The sequence below is a fragment of the Ranitomeya imitator genome, chromosome 3 (assembly GCF_032444005.1).
Source record: "Ranitomeya imitator isolate aRanImi1 chromosome 3, aRanImi1.pri, whole genome shotgun sequence".
NCBI lineage: Eukaryota > Metazoa > Chordata > Amphibia > Anura > Dendrobatidae > Ranitomeya > Ranitomeya imitator.
In genome coordinates, this window is record NC_091284.1 from 80,799,575 (window position 1) to 80,827,064 (window position 27,490).

The 27,490-nt window shown below is 46.1% G+C and overlaps 1 protein-coding gene across 2 annotated transcripts in view; it reads right to left on the reverse strand.

The window, feature by feature from the left end:
* Positions 1-203: 203 nt before the first annotated feature.
* Positions 204-27,490, reverse strand: part of RIOX2 (ribosomal oxygenase 2) — a 50,077-nt gene continuing 22,790 nt past the window's right edge. The window contains exons 2-11 of one of the 2 annotated variants that reach the window (XM_069760998.1): positions 26,949-27,117; positions 24,256-24,675; positions 16,847-16,966; positions 14,791-14,919; positions 14,606-14,709; positions 13,805-13,907; positions 10,912-11,080; positions 9,720-9,808; positions 8,213-8,305; positions 204-1,658 (exon numbers count right to left, since the gene is read on the reverse strand). In XM_069760998.1, coding sequence (XP_069617099.1) covers positions 1,488-1,658; positions 8,213-8,305; positions 9,720-9,808; positions 10,912-11,080; positions 13,805-13,907; positions 14,606-14,709; positions 14,791-14,919; positions 16,847-16,966; positions 24,256-24,672 — 1,395 coding nt within the window. In that variant the 5' untranslated portion in view covers positions 24,673-24,675; positions 26,949-27,117 and the 3' untranslated portion in view covers positions 204-1,487. The remainder of the gene's footprint in view (positions 1,659-8,212; positions 8,306-9,719; positions 9,809-10,911; positions 11,081-13,804; positions 13,908-14,605; positions 14,710-14,790; positions 14,920-16,846; positions 16,967-24,255; positions 24,676-26,948; positions 27,118-27,490) is intronic. The other variant, XM_069760997.1, reaches the window with a different exon arrangement.

Below are 27,490 nucleotides of genomic sequence, written 5' to 3' on the forward strand. Positions count from 1 at the left end.
AGCAGAGCACAGCGCTGGAGGACAGACAGCGGTAGGTGAGTATCTAGTGTTTGTTTTTTTTACTTTTAGCATGGTAACCAGGGTAAACATCGGGTTACTAAGCGCGGCCCTGCGCTTAGTTACCCGATGTTTACCCTGGTTACCAGTGAAGACATCGCTGGATCGGTGTCACACACGCCGATCCAGCGACGAAATAAAGTCCTGGACTTTCCTCAGCGACCAACGATCTCCCAGCAGGGGCCTGATCGTTGGTCGCTGTCACACAGAACGATTTCATTAACGATATCGTTGCTACGTCACAAATAGCAACGATATCGTTAACAATATCGTTATGTGTGAAGGTACTTTAAGTCCCAGTGACTGATGTGAAAATTGCACCATTTCTAATTATATTTTTAATATTGATTGTGATCTGGTAAAAAAATAAAATAAAGGTACTCATTTTGCCTTTCTACCCAGTTAATTCTTCTCTTTTCCATTACGTCTATGTCATCACGTGATTAAAAACTGACTGACTGAATCCTTCTAAGCTCTATGTATGAGTATGAGTCAGGAGACACTTAAAAAGTCCCTGGCAGGATGGAGCAGCTGGGTCAGGAGTGAAAGAGGGGAATGATAAAAGCAGGGACAAGAGACTTCCTGTTCTAGATATAGCAGAGAAAAAAGAACTAAGTGGGTGTAAAGGTAAAATGAGCAATTGTAAGTACATAGTGCTATATAATATATAATTAACTAATGAGGAAAAAATAAACAAATCTGTCCCTGCATTGGAAAAAGTGGAATCGTTGTATGATTGTATTGTGAAGAGCTCACTACAAATCATATATACGCCACATACTACAGATCCCTACAACCTCCATGTATAGAGCTGCAATCGGGAATCGATAGATAACTATGGGATTCTTCTGGATCTCCAGATTCCTCTGATATTGCACCGTTTTTGTTCAGCACTCTTTATAAATTGAATGCTCTATTTCCTACAGGTTGTTTTTCCGACACGCCATGTGTGTGAGATCTAACCCTTGTGAATACTTGAGATGAAAGTATTGGTTAATCGTTAATTTTTTACTGTACGGACTCCACATTCCGGTAATAACAATTAGTCCTACTGCAATGATGCCAAAAATCACTCATTAGAATTGCATATCCGAGCCAAGAATAAAAATCATATTTGCATCCACTCAGCGGAGACAGTGAAATCCTGCAGCCACAAAAGCCCATGTAATTCCCATAGTGGCAGTGATAGCTTTGTACTCCCAGAACCTGCATGGCCTCCATTGCTCAGGGGTCAGTATAGGACACTTTGGTGGAAAGGCACGATATTGTCATGAGTGATCAGTTCCAGATTTCCTTCATCATTTCCCATCTATTTTTGGTTGTAGCATGATAATAGCACCCTTAGTGGGGCGGCAGCAGCTGTAAACAGGTTTTACTTGGAGACGACACTCTGGTAGGATCGCCGCTGTGGTGAAGAAGAGGCTCAGTGCTTAAGCCTCAGCTGGACCGGTCTCCAATAAACCCTCAGACCACAGCGATATTGCCAGGTTTTCCTTGTCACAGTCGTTCTCGAGAGGTAGATCCTTGACACACACAGGCTTCTCCTCCCACAGAGCTTTCAGAGCGTCCATGTAAGAAAGTGGGAAACGTAAACCCCTCGCCTGCAAGACAGAAGACATGATTGCAAAATGCACCAGTGACACCATCGGTGGAAAAGATCATTTCTATTGCGTTTTTTGCAGCATTTTAACAGCAAATTCTCATTTTGATCCCATATGTCACCTGAACGTGCACAATTCTTACCATATACACCTTACACAGCTATTCCTCCCACACACATGCATGCACTACTCAGCTGAGCATGCATGTTGTCTTATTAGAACGCTACCACCACCGTCAGTGTTTTTTAGTGCCCATGACAGTAAATGGATCAGGTATATCAAATTTCAACAACTTCACCCACAACACCCTTCGAAATCTGCCTTTTGGGGAGAGTTGGAAATGTAAGAGTTCAAGCATCGATATGGAACCAGATTATAGACCTGAACAGAAGCCAATAAACCCTAAAAGAAATGTGAGCTATCCTGTAAGAGGCATTTACAGATTAGCGGATGTGATGGCAGTACTTAAAAGATAAAACGCAGCGACCTACTGCCATTACTACAGGTGAAACCACAGCGCCACCAGCTGGACCATGCGAGTACAACACCACTTCCTCCAGTCACACAGATCACGCAAAACCAGTTTTTCTTAAAAGACAGAAGAGAAAGCCAAACCCATAAAACACCAATATTTCCCCCACGAGAGTAAGTTTTTCCTTACTTCTACCTGCACTTAGGGAATTGTGCAAACATATATTAGCTGCCTACCATAAAACACTATGGACAGGGGGAAGAATGTGTTATTTCTGCTGACGGCTTCTAATGTCAAAATCAACTGTTTACAAGTAGAAATACAACGATCCTTAATAAAATGGTGGTGCGTCTTATAATTTACTTTTAGGGTAGCTTACCTGGTGGGGCGGCAGAGCGGAGTCACAGGCGGCAAAGTTGCTGCTGAAGGAATCTGGTGGCGGCAGGTGATGCTGAGGGCCCCAGGCTGGTAGGAGGTGGTGTTCGGCGGAGATAGGAGTGGGGCGATGCTGCGGGCCCCAGGCTGGTAGGAGGTGGTGTTCGGCGGAGATAGGAGTGGGGCGATGCTGTGGGCCCCAGGCAGGCAGGAGGTGGTGTTCGGCGGAGATAGGAGTGGGGTGATGCTGCGGGCCCCAGGATGGTAGAAGGTGGAGATCGGCGGAGATAGGAGTGGGGCAATGCTGTGGGCCCCAGGCTGGTAGAAGGTGGTGTTCGGCGGAGATAGGAGTGGGGTGATGCTGCGGGCCCCAGGATGGTAGAAGGTGGAGATCGGTGGAGATCGGCGGAGATAGGAGTGGGGCAATGCTGTGGGCCCCAGGCTGGTAGAAGGTGGTGTTCGGCGGAGAAAGGAGTGGGGTGATGCTGCGGGCCCCAGGCTGGTAGGAGGTGGTGTTCGGCAGAGATAGGAGTGGGGCGATGCTGCGGGCCCCATGCTGGTAGAAGGTGGTGTTCAGCGGAGATAGGAGTGGGGCGATGCTGCAGGCCCCAGGCTGGTAGGAGGTGGTGTTCGGCAGAGATAGGAGTGGGGCGATGCTGCAGGCCCCAGGCTGGTAGAAGGTGGTGTTCAGCGGAGATAGGAGTGGGGCGATGCTGCAGGCCCCAGGCTGGTAGGAGGTGGTGTTCAGCGGAGAAAGGAGTGGGGTGATGCTGCGGAACCCAGGCTGGTAGGAGGTGGTGTTCGGCAGAGATAGGAGTGGGGCGATGCTGCAGGCCCCAGGCTGGTAGGAGGTGGTGTTCGGCAGAGATAGGAGTGGGGCGATGCTGCAGGCCCCAGGCTGGTAGGAGGTGGTGTTCAGCGGAGATAGGAGTGGGGCGATGCTGCAGGGGCGATGCTGCAGGCCCCATGCTGGTAGAAGGTGGTGTTCAGCGGAGATAGGAGTGGGGTGATGCTGCGGGCTCCATGCTGGTAGAAGGTGGTGTTCGGCGGAGATAGGAGTGGGGTGGTGCTGCGGGCCCCAGGCTGGTAGAAGGTGGTGTTCAGCGGAGATAGGAGTGGGGTGATGCTGCGGAACCCAGGCTGGTAGGAGGTGGTGTTCGGCAGAGATAGGAGTGGGGCGATGCTGCAGGCCCCAGGCTGGTAGGAGGTGGTGTTCGGCAGAGATAGGAGTGGGGTGATGCTGCGGGCCCCAGGCTGGTAGAAGGTGGTGTTCAGCGGAGATAGGAGTGGGGCGATGCTGCAGGCCCCATGCTGGTAGAAGGTGGTGTTCGGCAGAGATAGGAGTGGGGCGATGCTGCGGGCCCCAGGCCGGTAGAAGGTGGTGTTCAGCGGAGAAAGGAGAGGGGCGATGCTGCGGGCCCCAGGCCGGTAGAAGGTGGTGTTCGGCGGAGATAGGAGAGTGGGGTGATGCTGCGGGCCCCAGGCCGGTAGAAGGTGGTGTTCGGCGGAGATAGGAGTGGGGTGGTGCTGCGGAACCCAGGCTGGTAGGAGGTGGTGTTCAGCGGAGATAGGAGTGGGGTGATGCTGCGGAACCCAGGCCGGTAGAAGGTGGTGTTCAGCGGAGAAAGGAGTGGGGCGATGCTGCGGGCCCCAGGCCGGTAGAAGGTGGTGTTCAGCGGAGAAAGGAGTGGGGTGGTGCTGCGGGCCCATGCTGGTAGGAGGTGGTGTTCGGCGGAGATAGGAGTGGGGCTATGCTGCGGGCCCCACACTGGTAGGAGGTGGTGTTCGGTGGAGATAGGAGTGGGGTGGTGCTGCGGGCCCATGCTGGTAGAAGGTGGTGTTCAGCGGAGAAAGGAGTGGGGCGATGCTGCGGGCCCCAGGCCGGTAGAAGGTGGTGTTCAGCGGAGAAAAAAGTGGGATGATGCTGCGGGCCCCACGCTGGTAGGAGGTGGTGTTCGGTGGAGATAGGAGTGGGGTGGTGCTGCGGGCCCCACGCTGGTAGAAGGTGGTGTTCGGTGGAGATAGGAGTAGGGTGGTGCTGCGGGCCCATGCTGGTAGGAGGTGGTGTTCGGCGGAGATAGGAGTGGGGCTATGCTGCGGGCCCCACACTGGTAGGAGGTGGTGTTCGGTGGAGATAGGAGTGGGGTGGTGCTGCGGGCCCATGCTGGTAGAAGGTGGTGTTCAGCGGAGAAAGGAGTGGGGCGATGCTGCGGGCCCCAGGCTGGTAGGAGGGTGTTTTCGGCAGAGGTAGGAGTGGGGCAATGCTGCGGGCCCCAGTCTAATAAGAGGGTGTTTTGGGCAGAGGCAGGAGAGGGGCAATGCTGCGGGCCCCAGGCTGGTAGGAGGGTGTGTTCAGCAGAGGTAGGAGTGGGGCGATGCTGCGGGGCCCAAGCTGGCAGGAGGGTGTGTTCAGTGGAGATAGGAGTGGGATGATGCTGCGGGCCCCAGGCATGTAGGAGGTGGTGTTTGGCAGAGATAGGAGTGGGGCGATGCTGCGGTCCCCAGTCTAATAAGAGGATGTATTTGGCAGAGGTAGGAGTGCGGCGATGCTGTGGGCCCCAGGCTGGTAGGAGGGTGTGTTCAGTGGAGATAGGAGTGGGATGATGCTGCGGGCCCCAGGCATGTAGGAGGTGGTGTTTGGCAGAGATAGGAGTGGGGCGATGCTGCGGTCCCCAGTCTAATAAGAGGATGTATTTGGCAGAGGTAGGAGTGGGGCGATGCTGTGGGCCCCAGGCTGGTAGGAGGGTGTGTTCGGCAAAGATAGGAGTGAGGCGATGCTGTGGGCCCCAGGCTGGTAGGAGGGTGTGTTCGGCAGAGGTAGGAGTGCAGCGATGCTGCGGGCCCCAGTCTGGTAAGAGGGTGTTTTGGCAGAGGCAGAAGTAGGGCGATGCTGTGGGCCCCAGGCAGGTAGGAGGTGGTGTTTGGCAGAAGTAGGAGTGGGGCGATGCTGCGGGCCCCAGTCTAATAAGAGGGTGTTTTTGGCATAGGTAGGAGTGGGGCAATGCAGTGGGCCCCAGGCTGGTAGGAGGTCGTGTATGGCAGAGGTAGGAGTGTGGTGATGCTGCAGACCTCACGCTGGTAGGAGGTGGTGTTTGGCAGAGGTAGGAGTGGGGCGATGCTGCGGGCCCCAGTCTAATAAGAGGGTGTTTTTGGCATAGGTAGGAGTGGGGCAATGCTGTGGGCCCCAGGCTGGTAGGAGGGTGTATTTGGCAGAGAAAGAAGTAGGGCGATTATGCGGGCCCCAGTCTAATAAGAGGGTGTGTTTGGAAGAGGTAGGAGTGGGGAGATGCTGCGGACTCCAGGCTGGTAGGAGGTGGTGTTCAATGGAGCGAGGGCTCCGCCAACATTTTGTGAAAGCCAGGAGCCCCTGCACATTCATTGCTTTTTAATGCAGTGGACTGCAGGAAAATGGCCGCCGGAGGTGGTGCATGCGCAAGTGAGATATCATGACACAAGATCTCGACCTGAGATCTCAATCTGCACAGTGCCGTCTCTGGCAGCCATTTTCCCGTAGTCCACTGCATTGAAAAGCATGGAAAGTGTGGGGTCTCCGAGCTTCCACAAAATGTCGGTAAAGCCCCCCACACGCTCTCCTACCAGCCAGGGACCTGCAGCATCGCCGCACTCCTGCCGCCACCAGAAGCTTCCTGTAGCAGCGATCCTGGGAATCCGTTCAACCGCAGCCAGTAAGCTACATTCGGATTGTAAGACGCAAGCTCATCCCCCCAACAACAAATTTGGGAGAAAAAAGGTGAGTCTTTTCAAAAAAAATATATACATGCCGTATGTTTCAGATTATATCTCTATCTATTTTTTTTCATTTCCTTACCAGGCAATTTCATTTTTCCTTCCTCTTTGTCCAAAAGCCATAACTTTATCTTTTTCCATCAATACAGTCATATGATTGTTTGTTGGGGGAGAATTTATATTTTTTAATGACACCATTCTTTTTACCATCTAATGTAGTAGAAAATATGTATTTTTTTGTTTTTCATGGCATTCGTGTGTGGTAAAAATCACCTGGTAACCTGACTCTTCAGGCCACTTTATGTGGTATAAAAATAAATAAAAATTCAGAAATGTAAAAAACAAAAAAACAAAAAAGGTTTTGCGTCATCATTTTCTGAGCTGCTCCCTAATAGAGATGGGCGGACACCTGGATGTTCGATTCACCTGAATGGGGGCTCCAATATCCAGTGCATGACAGCGCAGCAAACACCGCTTCTGATCGGCGGTGAAATCATCCCTGCCAGACAGAGAGCCGCAGTTCCCACGCTGTCAGAAGACCTCGGACGGGATAGTACATCCGAGGTCAGATCCCCTGCTTTGATGCAGGGCTCCGCGGTGAGCCCGCATCAAAGCCGGGACATGTCAGCTGTTTTGAACAGCTGACATGTGCCCGTAATAGGCGCGGGCAGAATCGCGACCTGCCCGCACCTATTAACTAGTTAAATGCCGCTGTCAAACACAGACAGCGGCATTTAACTACCGCTTCCGGCCAGGTGGCCGGAAATGACGTCATCGCCGACCCCCGTCACATGATCGGGGGTCGGCGATGCATCAGGATGGTAACCATAGAGGTCCTAGAGATCTCTATGGTTACTGATCACCGGTGGCTGTGAGCGCCACCCTGTGGTCGGCGCTCACAGCACACCTCCATTTCTGCTACATAGCAGCGATCAGCAGATCGCTGCTATGTAGCAGAGCCGATCGTGCTGTGCCTGCTTCTAACCTCCCATGGAGGCTATTGAAGCATGGCAAAAGTAAAAAAAAAAAAGTTAAAAAAAATGTGAAAAAAATAAAAAAAATATAAAAGTTTAAAATCACCCCCCTTTCGCCCCAATCAAAATAAATCAATTAAAAAAAAAATCAAATCTACACATATTTGGTATCGCCGCGCTCAGAATCGCCCGATCTATCAACTAAAAAAAAGCATTAACCTGATCGCTAAACGGCGTAGCGAAAAAAAAATCGAAACGCCAGAATTACGTTTTTTAGGTCGCCGCGACATTGCATTAAAATGCAATAACGGGCGATCAAAAGAACGTATCTGCACCAAAATGCTATAATTAAAAACGTCATCTCGGCACGCAAAAAATAAGCCCTCAACCGACCCCAGATCACGAAAATTGGAGACGCTACGAGTATCGGAAAATGGCGCAAATTTTATTATTTTTTTTTTTTTTTAGCAAAGTTTGGAATTTTTTTCCACCACTTAGGTAAAACATAACCTAGTCATCTTAGGTGTCTATGAACTCGTACTGACCTGGAGAATCATAATGTCAGGTCAGTTTTAGCATTTAGTGAACCTAGCAAAAAAGCCAAACAAAAAACAAGTGTGGGATTGCACTTTTTGTGCAATTTCACCGCACTTGGAATTTTTTCCCCGTTTTCTAGTACACGACATGCTAAAACCAATGATGTTGTTCAAAAGTACAACTCGTCCCGCAAAAAATAAGCCCTCACATGGCCAAATTGACGGAAAAATAAAAAAGTTATGGCTCTGGGAAGGAGGGGAGTGAAAAATGAACACGGAAAAATGGAAAATCCCAAGGTGATGAAGGGGTTAATCAGGAAGAGAGAAGGACCTGTTATTCTAGCGGAGTCAGCGGCGACCTGCCCAAATGACCCCTCACCTCGGGATGTGGCAGCGTGATTCACCAGAAAGGTCTTATGCAATAAGATGGAAAAAGGTTAGAATACTTACAGGAGGGCTTTCCTCAGTGTCCGACACCATGTGCGTTTTCCTTTTATTATTCAAGGCGTGGAACACATAAATCATTAACTCTTCGGAAGGCTCCTGTAAGACCAAGGACACAAAAAATTTCACATGATCATCTCACGGACTACAACATAAGACAGATTAGGCGGATCACTGGGGACTAGACTTACATTAAAATTTGAAAAATCTTTAGAAAAAACCGCACATGCATTTTTAATGTGTTTCTGGTGTGAAAATGCATAAAAAAACACGCATGTAAACTGCACTTAGCAGCTTTATTGACAACATGACATATCAAAAAGACAAAAAGCATAAAAACTATGATAAAACTGCATGTTAAAAAAAAAATGCACACAAAAATTAAGTGAAAAAATGCAAGTAGCCCAATTTAAATAATTAGGTGCAGAAATTCTGAAACATTAAAACCTCATCAAGAGCGGATCGTGGAGCGTAGTCTTAAAAGGTTAAAAGCCGTATTCCATGACTAAGTGAAACTTTTTGCCGTCTTTATTCCTTTCGTAAAAAAACAGGATAGGTGCAAACAAACGGACCCCACCATGAGCCATTACCGCCAGAGTCCGCGAGTGTCAGTAGTATCTCCTGCTGGGGTTTGTGTGTTTGCACTGTTTCGGTTTTTAATGGAGGAGAAAAAAAACGGTTGTCAGCAAGACTCCACTCACTTACACCCATACAAGTCTATGAGTGCGAGTGAAACATCGGACTGCACTCAGATATCACCCGAGTGCAGTGCGATTCCCGTCGACAACTGAGCAGATGGAGAAATCACTTTCTCTGTCTCCTCCGCAGCTGTGCTCTGATCCTGTCATGCGAGAGCTGAAGCCGAGGGTCATTAGTATATTACATCAGATGCCATACTCTAGTGTGACTGCAGCCTAAGTGTTATTTTATGGAGGGGAAAAACACAGAGATTGAGAAGGGTTGTCCGTGTAGTGGATAACCCCTTTAATTTCACAGCGCTTTACAGACATTATCATCACTTTCCCCACTGGGGCTCACAATCTATATTACCTATCACTATGTCTTCGGGAGGAAAGCGGAGAACGCGGAGTAAACCCACGCAAACACGGGTTGAACTTGGTGGTATTCGAACCCAGGACCCAAGCACTGCAAAGCATCAGTGCTAACACTGAGCCAGCGTGCTGCTAAATAGACTCTGGAGGAGCAGCCACAAGGCTCACTCCATTTAAACTCTTCCTCCCTCGGACAGTGCATGGACACAGACAGGAGACTTGGTAACCCCCTATTCTATTGATGGGCGGGCGCCCCAGAAGTTATACGTTAGCTTGTAAATAAGTAGAAATGTTTCTCATGGAAGGACTCGGTTGCGGCACAAAGCCTAGATGTGAGAATATTCAGAAATGCCCAGCCTGATACATATTCAGATACATCAGTATAGAGGAGCTTTACTCGTAATCTGATGCAGCAAAAAAGCCGTGAGACTTAAGAGATGAAATGTAATCAGAGCTCCTACCGGCGCCTCTGAGACGTGATCTGTAGTGATGGCCGCATAGTCCTTGTGCTGGAGTCTGATTGCGCTGTTAAGCTTTGGTGGTGCCGCTTCTGCAAAGGCGTAAGAGAGAAAATGAGACCGACAACAGACTGAAAAGATCAATCTACAGATTACACCTCTAGAAATATCATTCTATCCCTGCATGATGGGGGGCTTGGTGAAATGTGCAAATCCAGGAGCTAAAGAGTCTAGAAATACTCACAGCCTCCATGAAGTTACAATGCTGGAGCATCTTTTCTTACAATTTGCTATGTATCGTTCATCTGTTAATCATCCAGGAAGTTTATCAATTCATATTAATTGCTCAAGGGCTCAGGGGCGCAAGGCTCAGGGGCGCAAGGCTCAGGGGCGCTAGGCTCAGGGGCGCTAGGCTCAGGGGCGCTAGGCTCAGGGGCGCTAGGCTCAGGGGCGCTAGGCTCAGGGGCGCAAGGCTCAGGGGCGCAAGGCTCAGGGGCGCTAGGCTCAAGGGCGCAAGGCTCAGGGGCGCAAGGCTCAGGGGCGCAAGGCTCAAGGGCGCAAGGCTCAGGGGCGCAAGGCTCAGGGGCGCAAGGCTCAAGGGCGCAAGGCTCAAGGCTCATATAGTCCAAATCCCATACATATTACACTGTCAGTGAGTTTAGCCGACTTTAGTCTAATGCAGTGTTCCCCAACTCCGGTCCTCAAGCGCCACCAACAGGTCATGTTTTCCGGTTTTCCTTAGCATTGCACAGGTGATGTAACTATTGCCTGTGTATGTGATGCAATTATCACCAGTGCAATACTAAGGAAATCCTGAAAACATGACCTGTTGGTGGGCCTTGAGGACCGGAGTTGGGGGAACACTGATCTAATGCATATTGGACTCTTCACTTCTGTCACGTTATGTCCCTATATAAATGAACATTCAACATTAGAGTGTGGGCTATAACAGTAACACAGATGTCAATTTGCACAAATATTACAGAAGGAATAAGGGAACATAATTTGGAGATATGTTCCAAACCCCATTTTCTTATGTTATTTATACATTAGGTCATAAAATAAATCTATGAACTTCATATATTCTTGAAAGTGTATCTAATCAGCTCAACCTACAAACATAAGAAGCTACAAAGCAAATTAGTCTACTTTACTGAGGAATAATGAAAGTCAGAAGACATTTTCATCAGCAGACCTGACTTCTCCTGATTTGACGAATCCACATCCAGGTAAGGCGGCAATCGGTTCCCCATGAAGTCCCGCAGCATCTCACATGACCGCAGCTGGCACTTGCCCTCTATTTTCTTGCCTATATCACACAGGAGAGTGCTGAGGGTACCAACTGCCCTGCTCGGGTCTAAGCACTGGAACAATCACATAATAAACATTTAAATAAATTGACATTATTTTTTTAAGAAAGTAAAAAAAAAACAACAGAAAAGCAAAAACCAAGCACATTTTTAAAATAATGACATTAAAGAAAATGCAAAGCTGCTCTGCATCCATTGCAAAATGGAATATACTTCTTAGGAGAACGACATGCAATAATTCCTTCATAAATGTGTATTTTTGCTACTGGAATCGCTCCTTTTAGGAGTGGGATTAGCCAAATAATCAATTAGGGAACCTGACGGCAACTAAATTCACCCTAAAAAGCTGTTTTGTGACATCTGGAGCTTTCTTTAGAGATGACAGCCTGTAATCTGCTGACCATTTACCCAGCAAAAACTTAGATCATTATTGTACTGCCTTGCAGTATAGGTGGTGTGGGGGCATGGGAGGGGGGGGGGAGGGGGTCAAAACCCCAGAAACATATTAAGGAATTGCAAATCCCTGGGCTATGTTCACACAACAGATTTTCTCTCTTCCGAGAAATTCGGTCCAATTATGCCAATCACACTCGGATCAAAGCCAGTAAGATCAGACTTAACAGGTTTTCTTGGATGTGTCGTCTACATGCAGCGTGTCCGTGAGAATCGGATGTTATTAGACTGTGGTCCGATGTTCTCCGCGGACCTGTAGACATGAACGGGCAAGTGCCATCCGACCACTGACGAGACTCGGACATGCTGTGATCTGTTCCTCAGAGATGAGTTGGACGTGTGCACTGGCCGGCTGTATGATATGGGGGTCGAGTGACGGACAGAACTCGTCTGACTATTACGGTCATGTACACGAGCCCTATACAAGAGTCAACATGTAAAAGCTTTAACTCCTTCCTGTCTAAGCCAGTCGTTCTATTTTCACATCTCTCCTCCCTTCTAAGAGCCATGGCTTTTACTTTCACTTAAGACCGGCACATGAGGGCTTGTTTTTTTTTTGCGGGACGGGTGGTAGTTTTAAATGACACCATTCATTTCACTAAAAAAAAATGTGATTAAAACCCTCCAAGTTTAGAGGTTGAAAGAAGACACAAGTCCTTCAAGTTCAACCTATGAGTACTGCACTGAAACGGTAAAAAAAGCCATTCTGCTATTGTTTTTTTAGGTTTATTTCTTTACAGCTTTTATTGTGCTTTAAAAATTACCCGACAACAAGAATCAAGTTAGGTCGATTACGTCAGTAGCAAACAAGTAGTTTTTAAAAATTTATTTTTTGTAAAAAAAAAAAAAAAAAGTTTATGTCATTAATTTCTCATCCATAACTTGTTTATTACGTTTACATATGATGTTTTGATTGTTTTTTCTTATCTTTCAATTCTTTTTTTAAATTTTTTTTATTACACTTGTATGGGCTGATTTCTTTTAAATGTTCATATGATTTTTTCAGATACCGCAATACCAAATATATTTATTTTCTTTATTTTTGGATTTGTAGAAGGGGCATGTCAAAAATTTCAGTTTTGCCTTATACTTTCTTTCAATATACAGTTAGGTCCATATATATTTGGACAGAGACAACATTTTTCTAATTTTGGTTATAGACGTTACCACAATGAATTTCAAACAAAACAATTCAGATGCAGTTGAAGTTCAGACTTTCAGATTTCATTTGAGGGTATCCACATTAAAATTGGATGAAGGGTTTAGGAGTTTCAGCTCCTTAACATGTGCCACCCTGTTTTTAAAGGGACGAAAAGTAATTCGACAGATTCAATAATTTTAAATAAAATGTTCATTTTTAGCACTTGGTTGAAAACCCTTTGTTGGCAATGACTGCCTGAAGTCTTGAACTCATGGACATCACCAGATGCTGTGTTTCCTCCTTTTTGATGCTCTGCCAGGCCTTCACTGCGGTGATTTTCAGTTGCTGTTTGTTTGTGGGCCTTTCTGTCTGAAGTTTATCCTGTAACAAGTGAAATGCATGCTCAATTGGGTTGAGATCAGGTGACTGACTTGGCCATTCAAGAATATTCCACTTCTTTGCTTTAATAAACTCCTGGGTTGCTTTGGCTTTATGTTTTGGGTCATTGTCCAGCTGTAGTATGAAACGACGACCAATCAGTTTGGCTGCATTTGGCTGGATCTGAGCACACAGTATGGCTCTGAATACCTCAGAACTCATTTGGCTGCTTCTGTCCTGTGTCACATCATCAACAAACACTAGTGACCCAGTGCCACTGGCAGCCATGCATGCCCAAGCCATCACACTGCCTCCGCCGTGTTTTACAGATGATGTGGTATGCTTTGGATCATGAGCTGTACCACGCCTTCGCCATACTTTTCTCTTTCCATCATTCTGGTAGAGCTTGATCTTGGCTTCATCTGTCCAAAGAATGTTCTTCCAGAACTGTGCTGGCTTTTTTAGATGTTTTTTAGCAAAGTCCAGTCTAGCCTCTTTATTCTTGATGCTTATGAGTGGCTTGCACCGTGCTGTGAACCCTCTGTATTTACTTTCATGCAGTATTCTCTTTATGGTAGATTTGGATATTGATACGCCGACCTCCTGGAGAGTGTTGGTCACTTGGTTGGCTGTTGTGAAGGGGTTTCTCCTTCAACTGCATCTGAATTGTTTTGTTTAAAATTCATTGTGGTAATGTCTGTAACCAAAATTAGAAAAATGTTGTCTCTGTCCAAATATATATGGACCTAAGTATGTTTTTTTTTTTACTTTTTGTTCGGAATCCCTCTAAAGGACAACTTGCTTACCAGTAGCTGTTGGCGGGGAATGCCTTTCCGCAGATCCACGCTTTCCTTGGCAGCGTCTTTCAGTAGAGCCGGCATTACGTCCTGCAGGTAATCTACCCAAGAGCTGTAAACAGATAAAGAGAAAATTGTCAGAGAGGAAATTCCGGTGCACCCCTGCTAGTATGCTCTGCAATAAGCCAGAAACTCAGACAATCCAGCAGTGACGTTCATCAACATAATGTGAAAATTCACAACTCGAAAAAACAGAACACTGGACAGCTACGATCGATTAATAAGGACATCTTCTCATAAAACAGGACTGAGCAAACTGCGGCGTGTGGGCCACATCTGGCCCTCTGGCTATTCCAGTTTGGCCCGTGGACCGAGACAGCCGAAGGGCTGAAACAGTGGCCCACAATATTTAAAAATCAGAGTATGACACATGATTGCACTTTTATTTAGGTCAGGGGTTAATTTATTACCACCAAAGCTCTGGAGAGATTATTGGGGGTGGGGAAAAAAAAATACTTTTTTAACCCCTTTCTAATGGGCCAGTTTTCATTTTTGCATGTTCTTTTAATCCTATCTTTCTTCCTTGGGCCATTATTTTTTCTTATAAGACAGTCTGAGGACTTGTTATTTGGGGGAAAAAAATGTAGTTTTTAATGAAACCATTGTCTTTACAATAATATACAAAAAAATGGGGGAAGGGGACAAAATGATTTAAGTAAAAAAAAATAATAATTGTGCTACAGACTTATCAAAGTGTCCGTCCTGCTCACGGAAAGCCATATTTACTGACGGAGAAGGGAAGGTCCTTACGTGTTCTGGTAGGTGCTGATGGTCACGTGTGTAGAATGCGGCGAGTTCCCAGGAGTTTCAGCTTCATGAATGGTTCCTCTGGGAAAGTACAGCATGTCACCTTCCTGATACCAAGAGAAACACAACCTGGAATCTGGCACTTTATTCTCGCCCTTCTACTGTGGAAGGACGGAGGGAAACGTTACCTTTAATAGGATGTCATGAGTGGGAGTGGTGACCTTGTCTGCGGGGGACACGTCATATTCTCTAGCGAGCTGCACGAGAGGCTCATACAGACGCCAGCGCTTCTGTCCCTCTACTTGAAGGATAAAAACCTGCAAGACGGAGATGTTATTCACTAGGTGATGACCTGCTGCATGGACCGGAGCTGCTCACTGATTAATGCATTATTAATACTTAAGGCGCCATCATTTTATAAACTGAAGAAACAAAAAACACAAATGTTGCCTTAAAAAAATAAATAAATGGTAGGCGAAGTAGTTTCTGGCACTAAGTAATGAACAGTGGCAGTGACAATGTCCTTAGCAGATCCAGGCCAGATCTGCCGATGGCTCTAGATCAGTGTTTCTCAACTCCGGTCCTCAAGACCCCACAACAGGTCATGTTTTCAGGATTTCCTTAGTATTGCCCAGGCGATGGAATTAATGCTTGAGCAGGTGATGAAATTATCACCTGTGCAATACTAAGGAAATCCTGAAAACATGACCTGTTGTGGGGTCTTAAGGACTGGAGTTGAGAAACACTGCTCTTGACAGAACGTGGTCACACGTTCAGTATTTGGTCAGTATTTTACCTCAGTATTTGTAAGCCAAAACCAGGAGAGGAACAATCAGACTAAAAGTATAATCGAAACACGTCACCACTTCTGGATTTATCACTTAGTCCTGGTTTGGGCTTTAAAATATTGATGTAAAATACTGAACGCGGCCTTACAATGGAAGCCACTAAAATAAAAAAAAATGTAAAAAAGGAATCATGATTAGTGATGAGCGAGTGTACTCGTTGCTCGGGTGACCAAGTATTTGTTAGTGCTCAGGAGACTTAGTTTTCATCGCGGCAGCTGAATGATTTACAGCTACTAGCCAGGCTGAGTACATGTGGGGATTCCCTAGCAACCAGGCAGTCCCACATGTACTCAGGCTGGATAATAGCTGTAAATCATTCAGCTGCCGCAAGGAAAACTAAATCTCCGAACACTAACAAATAGGAGGACCCCCGAGCAACGAGTACACCCACTCATCACTAATCATGATGATTACATGACCCCAACAAGTCTGTTAAGACCTTATGGAGGATGTATGTATCAAAACAATCAAAATAGCACTTTATTTTACCGTTAATTTCCTATTTTTTTTTTATTAGATTCAATGTGCACAAAAAAATAAAAATAAAGAAACGAAACAAAACAGTTGATTAGAAACTAGTTAAAAAAACCAAAACCGCTCAAGATGTTAAATATCAACAAATATTAGAGCCTTGTGCCTAAAAAAAAAAAAAAGTGTTTGGCAATTTAGGTCCAGTGCACCGTGAGTATGTATGAGCCATGCAGGCATCTATTGTATCACGAAAATTGAAAGATCTGACTGCATTTATTCTGGGGGAGAAAGCACGCCACGTGGCCCGCACGCTATGTGGCTCGCACAACACACGGTTTTTGCATGGCCGCACCCTGCCAGCGCCACACACGGCTTGCGCACCCGCACCCTGCGCCACACACGGCTTGTGCGCCCGCACTCTGCCAGCACCACACACAGCTTGCGCGCCCGCACCCTGCCTGCGCCACACACGCCCGCACCCTGCCTGCGCCACACATGGCTCACACGCCCGCACCCTACCAGCGCCACACACAGCTTGCGCGCCCGCACCCTGCCTGCGCCACACACGGCTCACACGCCCGCACCATACCAGCGCCACACACGGCTCGCGCGCCCGTACCCTGCCTGCGCCACACACAGCTTGCGCGCCCGCACCATACCAGCGCCACACACGGCTCGCGCGCCCGTACCCTGCCTGCATGGCTCTTCTATCGTATCACACCGCCATCTACTGTGAGCCGACATCAACACAAATTTTAAAAAAAATAAATAAAATTGCAACAAAACATGGAAAAATGAATTGAGTGTGCACTGAGCCTTATAGGGGTTGTCCGCCATTGCAGAGTGACTGCAGAATTGTAGCCCAGGCTTTTTAATAATGTTAACAGGACAAAGCCGTAGTATATAGAGTAAACTCGCCATGTACCTCCACATCATCGTGGTGCGGTGGCAGGCCCTGGGAGCTGGCCGGGGTGATGTACACATTGCACCCAACTAGTGCACCAAAGAAACACTCCAGTTTCTCCATGATCTGCCATAACTTGTCCTGCAGGGAAATAAGATCACCGTTAACCAAGTGAAAGAAAACCAGTCACTGTAACACCAACATACAGAAATTCTACAAATAAATTAAAAACTATGCCAACCCCCAATATCAAACTAGACTATGGAATAAAGGCAGATAGAGCTGCCTGGTGGTCTGGAGAATCTTACGTTTGGACAGAAATGGAAGTTTCTTCTTGGAACCATTGTAAAAAGAAGATGTTGCATAAAGATATAAAAGTGTAAGTCTCCGTCCGGGACTCCCCTCGCCTCTAAAAGCCAGGACAAAAATTACCGCTCCTGCAGATATGAAGCCCCCTAAATACCGCATAGACTGCCTTTCATCGGCTGCTGTGAGAAGAAATGTCGTTCCTTAAATACTTTCTGCTCTAATAGAAAAAGGGGAATCTGTGGTGGGAAAACCTCTTTACGGCTTGTTCACATTTGCAGATAATTCTCTTGTGGAACTGATCTGTGGATTTGTAAGCAGAAAATCTGTATGGAAGCACCGTACCAGATAAGGAGAGAATATTAAATAATATCATCAACCATTACATGTTACGGAAATCTGGTGCAGATTTAGAAATATGAAGAAGGTCAATCATTTTTTTTGCATTTTCATTTGCGGGTTTTAAGAAGAAAACACAAACAAAAAGCAAGCGCATACGTAAATGTTCCTGCAAAAACGCTATGGGAAATGAGTGAAAGTGAGGGCGAGGTTATCTTGTTCTGCAGGCTACTTAATGCAGAAACATGGAGGCTTAGCCCCCAGTAAGGCCACATTCACATGTTCCTTTTTGTCCCGCGGGTTTTCCCGCAGCGGATTTGATAAATCTGCAGGGCAAACCCGCTGCGGTTATCCCTGCAGATTTATCGCGGTTTGTCCTGCGGGTTCCACTGCGGGATTTACCCCTACTATTGATGCTGCATATGCAGCATCAATAGTAGTGTTAAAAATAATAAAATCATGGTATACTCACCCTCTGACGTCCCGATCTCCTGGGCGCGGCAGGCGGCGGTCCGGTTCCAAAGATGCTGTGCGACCAGGACCTTTGGTGACATCACGGTCATGTGACCGCGACGTCACCGAAGGTCCTGGTCGCATAGCAAACCTGAGACCGGACGGCCGCGTGCAGCGCTGAGACTTCCGAGGGTGAGTATACATGATTTTTTATTTTAATTCTTTTTTTTTTTACCACAAATATGGTTCCCAGGGCCTGGAGGAGAGTCTCCTCTCCTCCACCCCGGGTATAACCCGCACATTATCCGCTTACTTCCCGCATGGTGGGCACAGCCCCATGCGGGAAGTAAGCGGATCAATGCATTTCTATGGGTGCAGAATCGCTGCGATTCTGCACAAAGAAGTGACATGGTCCTTTTTTTCCGCAGCAATTCTGCGCGTTTTTTTTCGGGTTTTTCCACATCATGTGCACTGCGGTTTCTGTTTTCCATAGGGTAACATTGTTCTGTACCCTGCATGGAAAACAGCTGCGGACCCGCAGCGGCAAAATCGCCGCGGTTCCGCAATAAAAACCGCATAGTGTGAACATGGCCTTTAGGCTTCGGCTCTCATAGTCACAGACAGATTTGCAATTTATATTAACCCCTTTCTGCCATTAGACGTACTATTGCGTCCATGTGGGGTGGGCTTTACTTCCCAAGGACGCAATAGTACGTCATATGCGATCGGCAGCGCTCACGGGGGGAGCGCCGCCGATCGCGGCCGGGTGTCAGCTGCCTATCGCAGCTGACATCCGGCACTATGTGCCAGGAGCGGTCAAAGACCGCCCCCGGCACATTAACCCCCGGCACACCGTGATCAAAGATGATCGCGATGTGCCGGCGGTGCAGGGAAGCACCGCGCAAGGAGGGGGCTCCCTGCGGGCTTCCCTGAGCCCCCCGCAGCAACGCGATGTGATCGCGTTGCTGCGAGGGTCTTACCTCCCTCCCTCCCTGCTCCAGGCCCGGATCCAAGATGGCCGCGGATCCGGGTCCTGCAGGGAGGGAGGTGGCTTCACAGAGCCTGCTCAGAGCAGGCACTGTGAAGCAGCCTGCACTCCTATCAGATTGGTGATCTGACAGAGTGCTATGCAAACTGTCAGATCACCGATCTGTGATGTCCCCCCCTGGGACAAAGTAAAAAAGTTAAAAAAAAAATGTTTCAAATGTGTAAAAAAAAATATTCCAAAATAATGAAAAAAAAAAAATAATATTATTCCCATAAATACATTTCTTTATCTAAATAAAAAAAACAAACAATAAAAGTACACATATTTAGTATCGCCGCGTCTGTAACGGCCCGACCTATAAAACTGGCCCACTAGTTAACCCCTTCAGTAAACACCGTAAGAAAAAAAAAAAACGAGGCAAAAAACAACGCTTTATTATCATACCGCCGAACAAAAAGTGGAGTAACACGCGATCAAAAAGATGGATATAAATAACCATGGTACCGCTGAAAGCGTCATCTTGTCCCGCAAAAAACGAGCCGCCATACAGCATCATCAGCAAAAACATAAAAAAGTTATAGTCCTGAGAATAAAGCGATGCAAAAATAATTATTTTTTCCGTAAAATAGTTTTTATCGTATAAAAGCGCCAAAACATAAAAAAATGATATAAATGAGGTGTCGCTGTAATCGTACTGACCCGAAGAATAAAACTGCTTTATCAATTTTACCAAACGCGGAACGGTATAAACGCCTCCCCAAAAAGAAATTCATGAATAGCTGTTTTTTGGTCATTCTTCCTCACAAAAATCGGAATAAAAAGCGATCAAAAAATGTCACGTGCCTGAAAATGTTACCAATAAAATCGTCAACTCGTCCCGCAAAAAACAAGACCTCACATGACTCTGTGGACCAAAATATGGAAAAATTATAGCTCTCAAAATGTGGTAACGCAAAAAATATTTTTTGCAATAAAAAGCGTCTTTCAGTGTGTGACGGCTGCCAATCATAAAAATCTGCTAAAAACCCCGCTATAAAAGTAAATCAAACCCCCCTTCATCACCCCCTTAGTTAGGGAAAAATAAAAAAAATGTATTTATATCCATTTTCCCGTTAGGGTTAGGGTTAGGGCTAGGGTTGGGGCTAGGGCTAGGGTTAGGGTTAGGGCTAGGGTTAGGGTTGGGGCTACAGTTAGGGTTGGGGCTACAGTTAGGGTTGGGGCTACAGTTAGGGTTAGATTACATTTACAGTTGGGAATAGGGTTGGGATTAGGGGTGTGTCAGGGCTAGGGGTGTGGTTAGGGTTACCGTTGGAATTAGGGTTAGGGGTGTGTTTAGATTAGGGTTTCAGTTATAATTGGGGGGTTTCCACTGTTTAGGCACATTAGGGGCTCTCCAAACACGACATGGCGTCCGATCTCAATTCCAGCCAATTCTGCGTTGAAAAAGTAAAACAGTGCTCCTTCCCTTCCGAGCTCTCCCGTGTGCCCAAACAGGGGTTTGCCCCAACATATGGGGTATCAGCGTACTCAGGACAAATAGGACAACAACTTTTGGGGTCCAATTTCTCCTGTTACCCTTGGGAAAAAACAAACTAGGGGCTAAAAAATAATTTTTGTGGGAAAAAAAAAAAGATTTTTTATTTTCACGGCTCTGCGTTATAAACTGTAGTGAAACACTTGGGGGTTCAAAGTTCTCCCAACACATCTAGATGAGTTCCCTGGGGGGGGTCTAGTTTCCAAAATGGTGTCACTTGTGGGGGGTTTCTACTGTTTAGGTACATTAGGGGCTCTGCAAACGCAATGTGACACCTGCACACCATTCCATCTAAGTCTGCATTCCAAATGGAGCTCCTTCCCTTCCGAGCCCTCCCATGCGCCCAAACAGTGGTTCCCCCCCACTTATGGGGTATCAGCGCACTCACGACAAATTGGACAACAAATTTTGGGGTCCAATTTCTCCTGTTACCCTCGGGAAAATACAAAACTAGGGGCTAAAAAATAATTTTTGTGGGAAAAAATTTTTGTTTTATTTTTACGGCTCTGCATTATAAACTTCTGTGAAGCCCTTGGTGGGTCAAAGCGCTCACCACACATCTAGATAAGTTCCTTAGGGGGTCTACTTTCCAAAATGGTGTCACTTGTGGGGGGTTTCAATGTTTAGGCACATCAGTGGCTCTCCAAACGCAACATGGCGTCCCATCTCAATTCCTGTCAATTTTGCATTGAAAAGTCAAACGGGGCTCCTTCCCTTCCGAGCTCTCCCATGCGCCCAAACAGTGGTTTACCCCCACATACAGTGGGGCAAAAAAGTATTTCGTCAGTCAGCAATAGTGCAAGTTCCACCACTTAAAAAGATGAGAGGCGTCTGTAATTTACATCATAGGTAGACCTCAACTATGGGAGACAAACTGAGAAAAAAAAATCCAGAAAATCACTGTCTGTTTTTTTATCATTTTATTTGCATATTATGGTGGAAAATAAGTATTTGGTCAGAAACAAACAATCAAGATTTCTGGCTCTCACAGACCTGTAACTTCTTCTTTAAGAGTCCCCTCTTTCCTCCACTCATTACCTGTAAGTAATGGCACCTGTTTAAACTTGTTATCAGTATAAAAAGACACCTGTGCACACCCTCAAACAGTCTGACTCCAAACTCCACTATGGTGAAGACCAAAGAGCTGTCAAAGGACACCAGAAACCAAATTGTAGCCCTGCACCAGGCTGGGAAGACTGAATCTGCAATAGCCAACCAGCTTGGAGTGAAGAAATCAACAGTGGGAGCAATAATTAGAAAATGGAAGACATACAAGACCACTGATAATCTCCCTCGATCTGGGGCTCCACGCAAAATCCCACCCCGTGGGGTCAGAATGATCACAAGAACAGTGAGCAAAAATCCCAGAACCACGCGGGGGGACCTAGTGAATGAACTGTAGAGAGCTGAGACCAATGTAACAAGGCCTACCATAAGTAACACACTACGCCACCATGGACTCAGATCCTGCAGTGCCAGACGTGTCCCACTGCTTAAGCCAGTACATGTCCGGGCCCGTCTGAAGTTTGCTAGAGAGCATTTGGATGATCCAGAGGAGTTTTGGGAGAATGTCCTATGGTCTGATGAAACCAAACTGGAACTGTTTGGTAGAAACACAACTTGTCGTGTTTGGAGGAAAAAGAATACTGAGTTGCATCCATCAAACACCATACCTACTGTAAAGCATGGTGGTGGAAACATCATGCTTTGGGGCTGTTTCTCTGCAAAGGGGCCAGGACGACTGATCCGGGTACATGAAAGAATGAATGGGGCCATGTATCGTGAGATTTTGAGTGCAAACCTCCTTCCATCAGCAAGGGCATTGAAGATGAAACGTGGCTGGGTCTTTCAACATGACAATGATCCAAAGCACACCGCCAGGGCAACGAAGGAGTGGCTTCGTAAGAAGCATTTCAAGGTCCTGGAGTGGCCTAGCCAGTCTCCAGATCTCAACCCTATAGAAAACCTTTGGAGGGAGTTGAAAGTCCGTGTTGCCAAGCGAAAAGCCAAAAACATCACTGCTCTAGAGGAGATCTGCATGGAGGAATGGGCCAACATACCAACAACAGTGTGTGGCAACCTTGTGAAGACTTACAGAAAACGTTTGACCTCTGTCATTGCCAACAAAGGATATATTACAAAGTATTGAGATGAAATTTTGTTTCTGACCAAATACTTATTTTCCACCATAATATGCAAATAAAATGATAAAAAAACAGACAATGTGATTTTCTGGATTTTTTTTTCTCAGTTTGTCTCCCATAGTTGAGGTCTACCTATGATGTAAATTACAGACGCCTCTCATCTTTTTAAGTGGTGGAACTTGCACTATTGCTGACTGACTAAATACTTTTTTGCCCCACTGTATGGGGTATCAGCGTACTCAGGACAAATTGTACAACAACTTTTGGGGTCCAATTTCTTCTCTTACCCTTGGGAAAATAAAAAATTGGGGGCGAAAAGATAATTTTTGTGAAAAAATATGATTTTTTATTTTTACGGTTCTGCATTATAAAGTTCTGTGAAGCACTTGGTGGGTCAAAGTGCTCACCACACCTCTAGATAAGTTCCTTAGGGGGTCTACTTTCCAAAATGTTGTCACTTGTGGGGGGTTTCAATGTTTAGGCACATCAGGGGCTCTCCAAACGCAACATGGTGTCCCATCTCGATTCCAGTCAATTTTGCATTGAAAAGTCAAATGGCGCTCCTTCGCTTCCGAGCTCTGTCATGCGCCCAAACAGTGGTTTACCCCCACATATGGGGTATCGGTGTACTCAGGACAAATTGTACAACAACTTTTGCGGTCCATTTTCTCCTGTTACCCTTGGTAAAATAAAACAAATTGGAGCTGAATTAAATTTTTTGTGAAAAAAAGTTAAATGTTCATTTTTATTTAAACATTCCAAAAATTCCTGTGAAGCACCAGAAGGGTTAATAAACTTCTTGAATATGGTTTTGAGCACAATGAGGGGTGCAGTTTTTAAAATGGTGTCACACTTGGGTATTTTCTATCATATAGACCCCTCAAAATGACTTCAAATGAGATGTGGTCCCTAAAAAAAAATGGTGTTGTAAAAATGAGAAATTGCTGGTCAACTTTTAACCCTTATAACTCCCTAACAAAAAAACATTTTGGTTCCAAAATTGTGCTGATGTAAAGTAAACATGTGGGAAATGTTACTTATTAAGTATTTTGTGGGACATATATCTGTGATTTAATTGCATAAAAATTCAAAGTTGGAAAATTGCGAAATTTTCATAATTTTCGCCAATTTTCCATTTTTTTCACAAATAAACGCAAGTACTATCAAAGAATTTTTACCATTGTCATGAAGTACAATATGTCACGAGAAAACAATGTCAGAATCACTGGAATCCATTGAAGCGTTCCAGAGTTATAACCTCATAAAGGGACAGTGGTCAGAATTGTAAAAATTGGCCCAGTCATTAATGTGCAAACCACCCTTGGGGGTAAAGGGGTTAAAGGGACTGTCAGTGCAGAATGACTGTACAAACTAAGCACAGGTGCATGACGCTTCATTATGGGGGCCAAGCATTTATACACGCCTTCCCACCTGTTTGTTTTCTCTCAATTTCCTCCTCCTTTTTTGATTGACAGCTCAGCCTTCATAGAGCCAGAGAAGAGTGGAGATAAATAGAAAACAAGCCGGTGGGAAGGTGTATATAAATGTTTAGCTGTGCCATGATGCACCCAGCGTTGGGACATGATTTAAAACGTCATTCTGTGCTGACAGAGTCCCTTTAACGTGGACGTAATGTGAATATGCCCTTTATGATTCTGCCTCTTACATTAAACCTCTGAGGTTGGTGAAACTGGATTGTTGCTCTGGATGTCCTGAAGTCTTTCAGTATCTCCAGGTAACTAGCTTTTCCACGTCTTGGTAACAAAACCTTTTTTCCATTTTTGCACTTGCACATGTTCACGTCTCGTCCGTAGTAGATGCCTTTTCCACTCGCCAGTTTTAGGTCAGTCATGGGGAACAGAGACTGGTAGTAGCTCTGCACGGCAGGGTCGCTCCGCTGGATCAGTAAAGGCTTCTTCTCCCAGTAAGAAGTGAAGAACTCATCACTTGTCATTGGGGCAATAAAGCTTTCAAAAAGACTCTGCGGTGAGGTGAAGTCCAGGGGTGGTTCGCTGGGATGGGGTAATTTGCTGGGTGTAGGACAGTCATCTTCTGTTTCAACCCGCTTTGCTCTTTGTGGCATATTCTGCTTGAGCAACAAAATTAGGTTAGATTAGGTTCATAAAAATGTAATATCTCTGAAAACTGTACAGTAAGCTGAGGGTATAGACAGACACAAGAGACCACCAACTGTACAGTAAGTCAGAGGTTTAGACACAGGTGACTAAAGACTATACAGCAAGAAGAGGGTATAGACACAGGCGCCTGACTGTACAGCAAGCCGAGGGTATAGACACAGGCGCCTGACTATACAGCAAGCCGAGGGTATAGACACAGGCGGCTGACTATACAGCAAGCCGAGGGTATAGACACAGGCGGCTGACTATACAGCAAGCCGAGGGTATAGACACAGGCGGCTGACTATACAGCAAGCCGAGGGTATAGACACAGGCGGCTGACTATACAGCAAGCCGAGGGTATAGACACAGGCGGCTGACTATACAGCAAGCCGAGGGTATAGACACAGGCGGCTGACTATACAGCAAGCCGAGGGTATAGACACAGGCGGCTGACTATACAGCAAGCAGAGGGTATAGACACAGGCGGCTGACTATACAGTAAGGGTATACATACAAGTGTACAGTAAGTTGAGGGTATAGACACAAGTGACCACCAAATATACAGTAAGCCAGGAGTATAGACACAGGTGGCCGCAGTCTGCGAAAAGCTGAGATTATAGACACAGGTGGCCGCAGTCTTCAGAAATTCGAGGTTATAGACTCAGGCTTACTATTTGGCAGAAACTGTAAATACATTTTAAATATATATTCATATATATATATATATATATATATATACACAGTACAGACCAAAAGTTTGCACACACCTTCTCATTTAAAGATTTTTCTGTATTTTCTGGATCCGGAAGCTGCCAGAAGGTGAGTATATATCTTTTTTATTTTAATTCTTTATTTTTTTTTTATCAGGGATATGGTGCCCACATTGCTATATACTACGTGGGCTGTGTTATATACTACATCTCTGTGCTATACACTACGTGGCTGTGCTATATACTGCGTGAGCTGTGCTATATACTGCGTGGGCTGTGCTATATACTACGTGGGCTGTGCTATATACTACGTGGGCTGTGCTATATACTACGTGGGCTGTGCTATATACTACGTGGGCTGTGCTATATACTACGTGGGCTGTGCTATATACTACGTGGGCTGTGCTATATACTACGTGGGCTGTGCTATATACTACGTGGGCTGTGCTATATACTACGTGGGCTGTGCTATATACTACGTGGGCTGTGCTATATACCACGTGGGCTGTGCTATATACCACGTGGGCTGTGCTATATACCACATAGCTGTGCAATATACGTGGCTGTGCTATACACTACGTGGGCTGTGCTATGCACTACGTGGGCTGTGCTATGCACTACGTGGGCTGTGCTATGCACTACGTGGGCTGTGCTATACACTACGTGGGCTGTGCTATACACTACGTGGGCTGTGCTATACACTACGTGGGCTGTGCTATACACTACGTGGGCTGTGCTATACACTACGTGGGCTGTTATATACTACATGGCTGTGCTATATGCTACGTGGCCTGTGCTATATGCTACGTGGCCCGTGCTATATTCTACGTGGCCCGTGCTATATTCTACGTAGCCCGTGCTATATTCTACGTAGCCCGTGCTATATTCTACGTAGCCCGTGCTATATTCTACGTAGCCCGTGCTATATTCTACGTAGCCCGTGCTATATTCTACGTGGCCCGTGCTATATTCTACGTGGCCCGTGCTATATTCTACGTGGCCCGTGCTATATTCTACGTGGCCCGTGCTATATTCTACGTGGCCCGTGCTATATTCTACGTGGCCCGTGCTATATTCTACGTGGCCCGTGCTATATTCTACGTGGCCCGTGCTATATGCTACGTGGGCTGTGCTATATGCTACGTGGGCTGTGTTATATGCTACGTGGGCTGTGGTATATTTCTCTGCTGTATCTGTGCATCATGAATCGTGGTATGTGTTAAAGAGGGGGCCCACTGAGACTTTCGCCCGGGGTCCTCAAAAACCTGGAGCAGGCCCTGGCTTCACTGACTGTGCGCAGCCGGCCGGGCGTGACCAATCAGCGACAGGCGCAGTCCGGCTGGGAATTGGCGCAGAATTTGAAACAACCCTTCGCTAATTGGTAGCGCCCGGCCGGCCGAATCTTCTGTATAAATTGCATTATTCTGAAAACTTTATAAATAAACTACATACATATTCTAGAATACCCGATGCGTTACAATCGGGCCACCATCTAGTGTATTTTATTCTAGGTCCTTCAAAGTAGCCACCTTTTGTTTTGATGACTGCTTTGCACACTCTTGGCATTCTCTTGATGAGCTTCAAGAGGTAGTCACCGGGAATGGTTTTCACTTCACAGGTGTGGGATTTCTTCCTTATAAATGGTTGGGACCATCAGTTGGGTTGAGCAGAAGTCTGGTGGATACACAGCTGATAGCCCTACTGATTAGACTTAGAATTTGTATTATGGCAAGAAAAAAGCAGCTAAGTAAAGAAAAACGAGTGGCCATTATTACTTTAAGAAATGAAGGTCAGTCAGTCCGAAAAATTGGGAAAACTTTGAAAGTGTTCCCAAGTGCAGTGGCAAAAACCATCAAGCGCTACAAAGAAACTGGCTCACATGAGGACCGCCCCAGGAAAGGAAGACCAAGAGTCACCTCTGCTTCTGAGGATAAGTTTATCCGAGTCACCAGCCTCAGAAATTGCAGGTTAACAGCAGCTCAGATTAGAGACCAGGTTAAGGCCACACAGTTCTAGCAGCAGACACATCTCTACAATGGTTAAGAGGAGACTTTGTGTAGCAGGCCTTCAT